Genomic DNA, 12161 nt, shown 5'->3' on the forward strand with positions numbered 1-12161 from the left:
GAAAGGCAGGGCAGCTGTGGCATTGTCTGCCCTGGAGAGCGGCTGATAAGCTTATCAAAGTTGTGCATCCTCTCTTCCCCCTCCAAGGGGCTGCCTTCCCTGTCCCCAGCTGGGATGGCAAAGGGCAAGTTGGAAAGGCCAGGGAAAGCACCGTGTCCCTCTCTTTGCTCTTTGCGATGGGTTTGGACAGCGAGGAATTTGCTGGCAAAAAAGCTCTGGGGAAGATGCCCCGGGCACGGGACGGAGCCCATTCCAAAGCTGCGGCGGCTCTGCTGGCACCTGCCAGAGCCACCAGCCCCCGGTGTCCTGTGCCTGTCCATGCTGACACCTTGCTGGAACAGCCAGCCTGTCCTGGAGGGCAGGGCCAGAGCCAGGCTGGAGGGGTTTTCTCCATCACAGCCCTGGGAAGCCTCTTTTTGACACGAATTGATTTTGTATGGAGGTGCGGAGGAACATTCCGTGCTGCTCTGGAGGCAGGAAAGAGCAAGAAAAGTGGTTTTGTCACTCGAAGCTTTTATTGGGTAAGGGGCAGTGGTCATGCACAGTCTTGTCTCCGGTGAGTGGATGGGAATTTTTCTGAAATGTGCCCCTATTTAGATACTTTGTATGGGAAGGGCAAGAAATACCACCGGCTAATCTGTTGCAAACAAACGATTTAACCACTTAACCAGCTTAACTCCTGGGTTTGAGCTGTCCAAACCGAGCCCCTCCTTCAATGCAGATCCTGCATAATTTGAGGAGATGGCTTACTGCTTCTTCCCTTTTTCTCAGGATTAAAAATCAAGAGAGAAATTAATCTTTTATCTCATTTGTTACTCTTGAGCACTGAGCAGATTTTCCTCAGAGCTGTTGGCACAAAGTGCATTTATAACATACAGCAGAAGTGAAATTGCAGGGCTCAGGCGAAATGCTTGTGTGCTGAATGGAAACACAGGCTGCAGCCTCGGAGCTGCAGTGTGAGGGGGCTTCTCATGCTCCACCTGTGCTTACTCTTCTTGAAATAAGCCAGAGCTGACTGGGCATTTGTTAATACATTGGGCAGAATGCTGCTACTCCATGAAGCTTTTATACTAAAAATTGTCTCCTGGTTTCAGTGTCAGCCCTTTTGCTTCCTCCTTGTCTTCATGAGAGTGTGGATGACATCGTATATCTTGATTTAATCAGCTGGAAAAGTGCCAAATAGCTCCCAAGGTGAAAAATAAGGTGCTTTTATCCTCCTGGCCATGTGTGCTGGAGTGGAATGATGGTCCTGTCATGTAATGAGCTGAGTCAGCATAGGGAATAAAAATTATATCCCCCTTCAGACTGTCAGCCCTGTTATCCTTCTGCAGGCTGACACATTCACTGAGCTGGGCTGGCTCCTGTGTTGTGGCCTTTCTGTGAGGCTGTGAAATAATGTGCTCGGGTTTTATGGCGTTCTGACTCATCATCTGATTTTTTTCCCTCCTCTCTCCCAGGTCACATGAGAAGGGGCTGAACATACATGGTCTGTCTGTGGCTGCAGGGCTCAGATGTGTAAGCTTACCCACAGAGTGTTGTTGCTCTGGCATCAGCCCTGCTCTGTACCAGCCCCACTCCCCAGGCCAGGAGCAAGAGCTGCAGGGTGCCTGTGGTGTCTTGGTGAGCAGAAAATGTGAGCCCAGGCTCTGCTGCTGGGGGAGAGCAAAGGAGAAACAGTGTCCCAGCTCTGGAAGGCAGAAAGTGTCCTATAGGTCTGGCTTGGCATAAATCCTGGGCTAAGCTCTGCTTTTCTTGTGCTTTGTCTAGCATAAAAAAGGTCTCTCTCAGTTTAACAAGAGCCAAACCCATGTGGAGTGTTTACAGATCTGTATTGTCTCGCTGAGGCAGAGCTGCATTTTTTCTGCACCTATTCCATGCAACAAATTACTTGGAAAGCAGAAAATTCAGGGAAGCACCTGCTGCCCTCACTCGCTGTTGCAGTGAGAGAAACCCAAGTGTCCTGTGAGTCCTGCTAAGAAAATGACCTTCTGTAACCATTACATTAATCAGTTTTTATAGTATAAAGCTCTATTATGTTTGTTAATGTGTATTAGTTCATATTGAAAACTGTAATGGACAGAGGTGTAGGAATTTTACTGGAGATTTTGTTCACGCTTAAATAAAATAAATTAAAGGACTTTTTTTAAAAATAAATTAAAGGAAGCCTAGAATGCCCATGAAGAATACAGGATACCTCTAGGCAGCCAAGGTAATGCCAGCATCCTCTAACACATCTCTCAGCTTTGTCTGGGATCAGAGGTAAGTAACTACAGCAAGACTGACTCCAGCAACATCTGGGTCATTAGGCAGGCAGCACAAAAGCTGCAAAACTGTAGCTGCTTTGCCAAGTTTTGCTCTGATTAACAATCAGTTGTGTGGGTGTTGCTGATTAGTCAAATTGTGCTGTACACGGACATTTAATGGGTACAGAAACCCTGTGCAAATCTGCATTAAGCCCAGTTTGGCTGGGACACCTTTTGTGACAGTTTTCCTGGGCTCTCGAGTGGACAGGGATGATCCAGATTGCTGTGATGAGACCGGGGGCACCCCGAGCCCGCCCCGGGCACAAGGTCCCGACGCTCCCCATGGCCAGCGGCACAGTCCAGGCGGGGCCGGGGGAGCAGCCCCCGGGAGCACCCCCAGGGTGCTGGGCAGTGTCACCTGTCCTGACACCTCAGTTCCCCACCCAGGGCAGTCCCGGGGCTGGCCGGGAGCCTGCTGGGCAGCGCCGTGCCGGTGCCGCTGTGCTGTTTTCTGTTCCCCGGGAGGGGTTTGAGAGCCCCGGAGCGGCTGTGCTGGCCTGGCTGTCGGGAGGGGCAGGGATGTGCTGTCCCCTGGGAGCAGCCCGAGCTCCCCCGGCGCTGCCGATGTGCCCAGCCCCTCCGGCCGAGGCACCTGCCGGCCTCCTCACGTCACCAGGCTCCGGATATAAAGCGCAGGCGACAGAGCATCCCCAGCACAGCAGCTCCCCGAGACGCGCATCTTCGAGGAGAGAGCCACTCGCGGGAGGAGAGATGTTTTATTCGGGGATCCTGACAGAGCCGAGTAGGAAAGAAGTGGAGATCAGGGAAGCGGCGTCTCTCCGCCAGCAGAGGAGGATGAAGCAGGCGGTTCAGTTTATTCACAAGGATTCTGCAGATCTCCTGCCTCTGGACGGGCTGAAGAAGCTGGGCACTTCGAAAGATACTGTAAGGCTCTATTGTGTTTATTGGAAGGAGACTTAAGAAGCTGGTAGGGCAGTGTCTTTCTTCACGCTGGTTTCTGTTAGGGGAAGTTGGTTGCGTGTGGAAACTGATTGTAAAAAAAAAGGGACTTTTTAATGTAGAAGGAAGGGAGTAGAAATAAGATGCTGGTTATAACCGCAGTTGTTTCCTACTAGTAAGTACTTTTAGATACCTGGCACTCAGAGTTCATAGCATTTATATTTTTTAAATTAATTTTTAATTTTTTTTTTTTTATTTTTGCATGAAAATGGCATTCTGATTGCAGCACAAATTTCCTCTCTGGGTCAGAGTAAGTCAAAATGGCTTCATACAATGCATAGGTACACACACATGTTGGCCTGTGATCTATATATGCACACAACACATAATCATAAAGATTTGGTATAGTCACTGGTATTTCAAAATGTCAAACTGTCAAGATCATGCTTCAATAAAGGCTAATGCATGTATGGGGTTTTTAAACCAAAGAGACATAATTTTAGGTTTAAAATGTTTATGTATACAGTGATCCATGTGATCCTGTACTTGGTGTTATTCACCATGTCTGGGGGCTGGAGAGCATTTCTAAATACTGTAGAAATGTTTCAGCTTTCTCTACTGGGAAAGGATACTTCAATGTGACATCCAAAGTTCTGACATAAGGGGTAAAATTTAGAAAACATATCTACCAGGGGAAGCTCCTTTAGTTTTTTTTGCCAAGTGGTGAAAAAAACTTGCACCTTGTAAAACAATACTGGTTTTTTTCCAATGCTTGATATAGGTTTTATTGAAAACCAATGTCAATCTTTTTATTTTGAGTGTTTTGTTCTGTCAGAGCCTTCCTGCTCAGCAGGGTTAGGCTTGGCTCTGCCTGCCTGAGACAAGTGGAATGAGTTGGCTGTTCTCTGCAGTACACATGGAGGTGATTTATTTTTGATATCCCAAGTGTTTTGCAATTGTAGGAAGTGAAGCTCCTGCCCAGGGTAAGGCTCAGAAGGGGCTTTCCTGGTCACCATTGAATTGCAGCTCTCCAGCAGGGAGCTGAAGTGCATTTCAGGGAGGGATGGCATTATTACTATTATCAGCAGAGTGTAAATGACATTTTGTGGCTCTGTGACCCCCAGTGAGCAGGACTGAATCCCTGATGTGGGTTTTGCTCTGCCCAGATTAGAATCAACAGGTAGCAGGAGCCAGGGGCACTGAGCACTGAGGTCCTTTGCCCTGCACAGTGAGGACCAGGTTTTGAACCAGCACCAGGGGCAGAGCATGGGGCTCCTTGACACCACTTTGGACACAGAGATGTCACTCGAGGTGCTCTCCCTGCTCCTGCACCATGGCTGCAGCATCACCCCTGCTGCAGCCACAGCTCCTGCAGGGAGGATCTGCATGGGGGGATCTCCAGGGATGTGCCAAAGCCCTGGGGAGGGCCACAGCTCCCAATCCCCTCCAAGAACCAAAAGAGGGTGCAATGTGGCAGAGATGAGATGTCCATCTGGCTATTGTGGCTGGGTGGGTCTCTGGCTGGGGATGGGGGTAGAACCCAGCTGCTGTGGGCCACCCCACTGCAAAATCCCCCTTGTCCCCATACCACGGTGAGGCTGATGGCACAGTGGGCACGTGTGGCCAGGGCTCCCTTGGCTACAACCTCCTACCCCATGGGGTGTGCAGGGAGTCCCCAGAGTGAGAGAACTGGCACGTGCTCAGGCCATTCCCACAGCTCCAGAGAAGATTCCGTGGATTTCAGAGATGTGTCCATGGGATTGCTGTGAGAGGACACACTGTGTGTCCCCACTGCCCTGGCTGCCTGGATGTCACAAGGGTTGTTCCCAGGAGGAGTGGGGGATTGTGCATCCCTGAGACTGGAGACCCTCCAAAATATGGGACTTCACTTTCGCGTGGCTCCAAATTGAGAGGCACATGCCCAGAGGGACTGAGCTGCATGATCAGGATGCCCAGGGCATCAGAGGTCTTGGCCCAAGGCGTGTGCATGGCCTCCTTGTGAATAATCGTGCATCTCCTCCCAAAGCAGCACGTTTTTGTGCCCAGAGCCGTGTGGCAGCTGTGGTGACGTGTGTGGAGGGGCTTCTGACGTGACCGGCGTTATTAACGCAGGGTTTCCTGCGGGGGTTTTCCAACAGCCTTGGCAGGAGCAGAGACGAGGGAACAGCTCCTCAGAGATGGCGACAGGTGGTGAGAACAGATCCTGTCTGTCACTGTGGCAGCTGGCAACAAGAATTCCAGTTCTGGGGAGAAATCCCCTTCCTTTTGGCTATGGTGCGGGGGGTACTGTGCACAGTGAAGCAGCAGCAGGTCACCAGGGTGGGTGTGCTGGTGTCCCCCGGTCTGTGTGCCATTGCTCAGCTCCTGGAGCAGCTCTCCTGGTGATGCTGTGCACAGGCAGGTCTGATAAATACTTGTAATCATCCATTTCAATGCTCTCGTCATTTCCATTGGATTGTTCTGGCTCAGACCAAGCTCTAGCTCCTCGCTCCTGTTATGTACTCCACTCTGTCCAGTATGAGACCAAGCTATAGCAAAGTATACCCTGAATTTGGCAACTGTTGGGCTGGATGTAGAGAACAGAAATAGCTTCATTTTGATGCCTCTTCCCTCTATTATCCTCTTTTCTGAAGCCCAAAAAATTGGCACAAGGTGGTCTTTAGCTGTGATGTGGCTTCCTGACATGGCTCCCTTCCCAACCTGGACAGGGTGTGCTGGCTCTTGCAGCTCCTCCTGGTGCTCTGACCCTAGCCCCTTGCCCTCAGTTTGGACCAGTTTGGAGCAGCTTGTCTGGAACAGTTCCACATCATTTGACAACCTGGGAAACAGAGTTATAAATAGTACCAAAAGCAGCAACAGCAACAGAAGCATTTCCCGTTTCCATCATGCCCTCAGACCTCCCCTGGGCACCCTCAGCACAACCCTGGGTGTCCTGTGGTGGTCCTGGCCACAGCTTCCCGTGGCTGGTGCAGCACTGGATGAGCTGCAGTGCATTCAGGTGTCCCCAGTTCCCTGCTGTGCATGCCCCAGAGCTTGGTGTGTCTTCCCTGAAATGCAAAAAGCTCTGATGTTGTGTGCACTGCTGTGCCCAGGGCTGCCTGGGCACACAGGGTGCAGGGGGCAGCTCTGTCCCACCTCATCACTCTAAGAGAGTGTCTGACAGCACAGGATGCTGGTAGAACATGTCAATTTGGATGAAGGATGGGAAGAAGAGAGACAAATTGATTATTTCTTGGGACTAGCTCTGTTGATGCATTAAAACTCCTTTTTTTTTCGCCCCTACTGTCTAGGAACAGAAGAGAGGACAAACCTCTTGAGATGGGTTTGTGGAGGAGGGGAGCTGGTGTCTTTCCTGACTTTCATCTCCCGACTGAAATTGCTGATGGGCCTTGTTATCCTCAGATTTAGAAGCCAAATAGAGGGAAACCTTCCAGTGAAATGAATACTGCAAGCTGCAGCAATGCACTTGCTTATAAATCAGAGGGGAAAAAAGCTGGGCAGAATTATTTGTGCTTTTGACAGACAGTGGTAAATAAGGTCAGCAATAAATGATGTTTCCACTCATTTTTTTAGGTTTTCACTGTGACATTTTTAGGGGGTCACAGGTTTTTGCAAATCTCGGTGTTGGACATATCTTATGAAAAAAATCCTGATTTGTATTTATTTGTATTTGTATATATAATAAGGAAAACTTTTTTTTTTTTTTCTGATACAATGAAATGAAACATTCTATATTTTTATAAAACATTCAACAGTTTTTTTGCAATGCAAAGGAATATTGTACCAGGTAAAGGAATATTGTACCAGGTAATCTGGGTTCCTTCAAACACTGCCAGGCCCATGCTGGAAGGAGAGCACAGCTGCCTTGTCCACTGCTGTCAGGAGGAGGTTTTCCTCTCCTCTCTTCCTCCCTCCCAGACACGGTCTGCTTGCAGTTTGCCAGCAAAATGTGCATTTGCAAGCATTCCCTGGCACATTATCCATTTACCAAGTACGTATCCATCACTTGAGTCATCTCTGTGACTAACATCCCTCACTCTGTTGAACACAAGAGTCAAGGGAAATCCAAGTTAAAGCAAACTAATTAATAGCCTGAGACAGGATGGTGCTGCAGGGAACCTTTCCAGCCCCCTCTTGCCAGATTATTTCTGTACTGGAGCACAACATAAGGAATATTTGTCCCCCCTGAGGCAGGATTTGCTGTGATTTTTCAGAAGGGCAAGTGTCAACAAAAGACAACCCCATTTGTGCTGGTAACTTGTGTCCACTGAGTGATGGATTTTTTCCTTTTGGTGATGGATCTCATATAAGATTCATGAAAACCAGGGCTTGAGAAAACCCATGTATGCTACTGATTAACAACCCATAGGAGAACTTGCACTCCAAAAAAATTAGGTTGAATTCAATGGTAGATGACAGTTAAAATAGCAATGAGGAATGTGCTGGAGATTGAGGCCAGGCAGTTCAGAAGAACACCCAGATTGTCCTGCATGATGCCATTCAGAAATTTCTCTTGGTCCTGCTTGAGTGGGGCTGGGCACAAGGAGGTGACCACTGTGTGACAGGCTGTCTTCTGGCCAGCTGGGTGAACTCCATCCATTCACTTCTACACTCCCCTTTCTTTTGTCATTTTTAAATTATGGGAAGAATTAGTGTTCTGGCTGTGTTCCTGAGCTGCAGTCAAACATAAAGGGTGAAAAGGACATCCCACCCACTGTCAAAAAACCCTGGCTTGCATTTTTGCTCTGGTGAGGAGCACTGGAGGGGATCACAGTGCTGACTGCGCACCTACAGCTTCTGCCTCATACAAGGAGCCCTCGCTTCCAAACTGATCTGCTTGTCCCTGCAAGCAGGGCCCAGCACCAGTGCAGCCACTCTGCCTGCCTTTAATCCAGTTCAGTAATACTGGTTTCTGCTGTTTGGCCTCACTGGGAAGGCAGCACAATGTCAGATCTGATTCCTCCCCATCAGCAGGAGCTGCTGCCTGCACACAGGACACGCTCTGTAGTGGGTTGGTCAGACACAGCGCCTGTAACCCAAAATGGCCATGGGATTTAATTTCAAGTAGCAGAAATCAGAGCAGTGGGAAGTGGGGATGCAAGGAGCTGACATGTCCCAGTGACCACTGGTGCTGGCTGCAGCTGCCCCATCCCATCAGTCAGGACCAGCTCCACCGCCCGTATTGCGCCCACAGTGGGATCTGAATCGCCAGCGTGGCTGTGGTTATTTCAGGATGATGCCAGCTTGCATTAGACTTCTGTAAGTGGTGTTACTTAACATGCTGTGCACAAGGGTGGGCACTGGCCAACCTGTCAACCCGTGGCCCAAGGTTTTCAAAGTTGTCCTGACTCTGATATTCCCTTGGGATGAGGAGGTTTGCTGGTTCAGATGTCTCTGCAGACACACAGGCATGTTTAACATGAATGCAAAAATCTGGGAATAAGCCAGTAAAAATGTCTCACCATGGACAAATTAAAATCAGAAGGAAAGGCATTAATGGGGAGGGCAGATTAGCTGGGCAGAGAAATGAGCAGATAATCAGATGGAGTCATTTCACCTCCAGCAGAGTGTGTGCATCCATCTGTGATGAACATTAAACATAAAAAGGCTTTTGGGAAAGAGGTTGGAGGAGGTCTTGAGAGGCAACATGTTTCTCCTGGAGCAAATGGAAATGACAGAGAAAGAGAGAGGTGTTGGGAATTCTGGGATAATACCAACCTGCCTCAGACCAGCTTACCTCTTTCCTTCCTCTCCCTTTCTTCTTGTGGTATGGCACTCAGGATTGGTGCCATTTAGCCACCCTTAGCAGGTAAATAAAAGTACAGGGGAAAGAGGACAGAGGGCAGTTTAAGACATTTTTTATACTTAGGTGGTGATTATAATTGGAAAAGTGATTTATTACATCCTAATTTTTCACATCACTACAGAATTCCCTTCATCTAGAGATGAAGGCAGTTATGGATGAAACACCAGCTTGAAAAGGCTGGACTCATCTGGATTCCCACCTTGAATTTGAGTTTGGTAAAAGAAAGGCATCCCTCCAAGGTCTCAAAGGTTAATAGTTTGAAAGTATTATTCCCTTTGCAAAACAAAGCTTTTTTTTTAGTCAAAGACAGGTAAACCAGAACTAGCTACCTGCATAGCATACCTGTAGTCTGGGAATTAGGGAGGGTAAGACTTTAGGGCCTCCCTCCTGTGAGAGCACCACAGGCAGTCTGGTGACACAGGCCACTGTGTGTCTTTTCTCTGACTTTACCGTGCTCTCCTGTGTGTGTTCTTTCTTAAAGCAACCACATAACATCCTGCAGAAGCGCCTGATGGAGACAAATTTATCCAAGTTCCGAGGCAGCCGAGGCAGCTGGACTCCAAAGGGCGACCTCTCATCACAGACCAACAAGCTGAACCAAACCAAACTGGGCAGCTCGGGCAAAACAGAGGATGAAGAGCTCATAGCGGTGAGCTGCCAGGTAATAATCCCTCCACAGCCTTTTGTAGGATTTTTTTTTGCTGTAGATTTTATTTCCAACAGTCTCAGCCTGTGCTCTTGTTCTCCGTGTTTCCCAGTCAGGTTTGTGCTCCCACAGGACTGCCACAGCCTTGGGGATACACTCCCTCTGCAGCTCCAGGCTGCTGTGGCAGAGATGCCCACCTGGGAATCACAGAGAAAACTGGTCTGATGGGTGTCTTCCCTTACACATCAGGGTGGAGGGGGATAGCTAGGCTGGGGCAGCACGCTGAAATGCTGGCATGTAATTATCCATGGCAAGTCCTTTTGCTCACTGCCTGCTTGTTTTCCTCTAGTGCCGCCCCTATTTTCTTTGCCCAAGGGTAATTGCACATTTCTCTTCCTTAGCCCCACGCTCATTTGTATTTCCCACTCTCCACAGTGTGTTCCTTCCTGCCTGGGGCTGCTCCATCTGCTCTCTGCAGGGGCAAATGAGCCAGGAAGGGCTCAGGACCGTACACACATCTGGGCGTGCAGGGGAGCAGGGATGAGCTGGCTTGAGAAGAGTTCATGGGCACCAGAGCTCCTGGACACTCTGGTGCTCATCCTGCATCCCACACATCATTTCCCATCCCTTCTTGCTCTTGCAGTGTGCGGGGAAGGAGCTGAAGGCCGTGGTGGACACCGGCTCGCAGCACAACCTCATGTCGTCCGCCTGCCTGGACAGGCTGGGGTAAATATCCAGCTGGATTTCTGTTCTGCAGGAGCATGGAACCAGAAGCACAGGCAGTGTCCTGGGGCTGGGCCCTTGCTCGTGTCAGTGATGGCCATTCTGAAGAAGGGAGTGCTTTGGGCTGCGACTGGGCAAGCCCCTGACCCTCCTGTTACAACCACATCCTGTCCCAATGCTAAGAGGCAGGGAGATGGAATAGAAAGCCACTGGTACCACCCTATTCACCTGAGGGAATCCCTTCAGACGGAATTTTTTCACTGCCTGCTTGTCATTCAGTGCTTCATGAAACAGCTGAACTTTCCCCAGAATTTTGTGTCCCCAGGGCAGGCGTGGGGCTGCAGCCCAGCCCAGCTCCGCAGGCTCCCGTGGCAGGGCAGGGACCAGGCTGCTCCACATGCCCCCAACCAGTGGCTGCAGCTCTGCTGGCCCAGCACCCAGTGTAAAGAAGCTGTGTGCATGAATGTTCTCAGAACTGTGTGCCTGATGCTGCTCCCAATTACAAATTTCTCCTGGTTAAAGGGAAAGAAAATGTATTTATGGATTATTAGAGAGGTGACTGACAGCCATTTGCAGCAAAACTCTCTCATCTCTCCTGTGAGCATCAGCTCACAGGATATCAAGGAGGCTTTGGCACGTTATTCCCATGGAATCATTGCTTTTTGCAGCTATCTTGCAGTAATTATGAAAGAAAAAAAGAAAATTTGCACCTGCTCACTGAGCACTACTGCAAGGCCCTGAATGAATGGTGCCTGTTGCTGTGCTAACATTAATTACTTTGCACAATAGTGCTTAGTGGCTGGAAGGTGGCTGTGCTTACAACAACCTTGTCACAATCAGCCAAGCTTAGGATGGCCACACGATGGCATTTGGAGGGATTTCATGCTCTGGGACAGATCCTCTGCTCCCTGTGTTTCTCACATGTGTCTGGTGCAGTTTTTGCAGCACTGCCCTGTCCTTCACAGAGCACTGAAGAAAGAGTCCAGAACCTGTTTCTGCTGCCCAGGTCTCAGAGGATTCGGTGCCTCAAAGCAGCACTTGTGTGTCTGATGCTCAGGCTCAATTCTTCCCTTCTTTTTCAAAAACTTTTTGTGTCTTGTCATGATGCCAGTCACTCCCTCCCCCTCACACCGAGGAAAGCAGTGGAGAAGGCTCACGGGTTGCCAGTATGAGAAATCCCCTGTGGAGCTGTAGGAGGTGCAGGAGGTGGCCAAGGAATTCATAAACTTCTGATTGACAGGTTCCTACTGATTTTTAAGGCCAAACTCCAAGGAGGCAGCAGAAGGGATCCAGCTCCTTTTCCCCTGTTACCCCTCCCAGCAATGCCCACCTCACTCCTGGAACCTCTGAGGGCTCTCCCAGGACAGATGGACAGACAGACACACACACATATGCACTGCTGCAATGCGGCTCAGCAGAAAGGTGCCTCAAAGAGCTGAAAATTGATATGGCTTTCATCCAAGGGAGAGATCAGTGCCTCAAAAAGCCTTTCCATTAGATTCTTGTTCAGTTTAAAAGAGAAACTGAAGCTAAATAATTAATTAGTATTGCCAGGCTGGTTCAAAGGGTGTAGATAGAAGCTGTACTTGAGGTATCTCTGACATCCTTTTTTCTTTTCTTTGGGCTGAATGTGATTGATCTGTCCTCATTTCCTCTGAACAAACCCAGCAGCAGCAGCACCTAACAAACTGACAAACACAGATTGGGCTGCCCCAGATGTAAGCCATGTTTAGCATGGAGAAAAGGGGACTCAGGGGTACCTTTTTGCTCTCTACAACCACCT

The 12161-nt window shown here is 49.3% G+C and overlaps 1 protein-coding gene and 1 long non-coding RNA gene across 2 annotated transcripts in view; one reads left to right on the plus strand and one right to left on the minus strand.

The window, feature by feature from the left end:
- NRIP3 (nuclear receptor interacting protein 3) overlaps positions 1-12161 on the plus strand; it is a 13628-nt gene continuing 1467 nt past the window's right edge. The window contains exons 1-4 of the mRNA XM_023928603.2: positions 1-556; positions 1458-3188; positions 9491-9670; positions 10299-10381. Of these exons, the coding sequence (XP_023784371.2) occupies positions 2514-3188; positions 9491-9670; positions 10299-10381 (938 nt within the window). The 5' untranslated portion in view covers positions 1-556; positions 1458-2513. The remainder of the gene's footprint in view (positions 557-1457; positions 3189-9490; positions 9671-10298; positions 10382-12161) is intronic.
- LOC147652391 (uncharacterized) overlaps positions 3962-12161 on the minus strand; it is a 26858-nt gene continuing 18658 nt past the window's right edge. The window contains exon 4 of the long non-coding RNA XR_015287718.1: positions 3962-6021. This is a non-coding gene — a long non-coding RNA (uncharacterized LOC147652391). The remainder of the gene's footprint in view (positions 6022-12161) is intronic.

This window comes from Cyanistes caeruleus, chromosome 6 (genome assembly GCF_971803275.1).
Source record: "Cyanistes caeruleus chromosome 6, bCyaCae1.hap1.1, whole genome shotgun sequence".
Taxonomy (NCBI): domain Eukaryota; kingdom Metazoa; phylum Chordata; class Aves; order Passeriformes; family Paridae; genus Cyanistes; species Cyanistes caeruleus.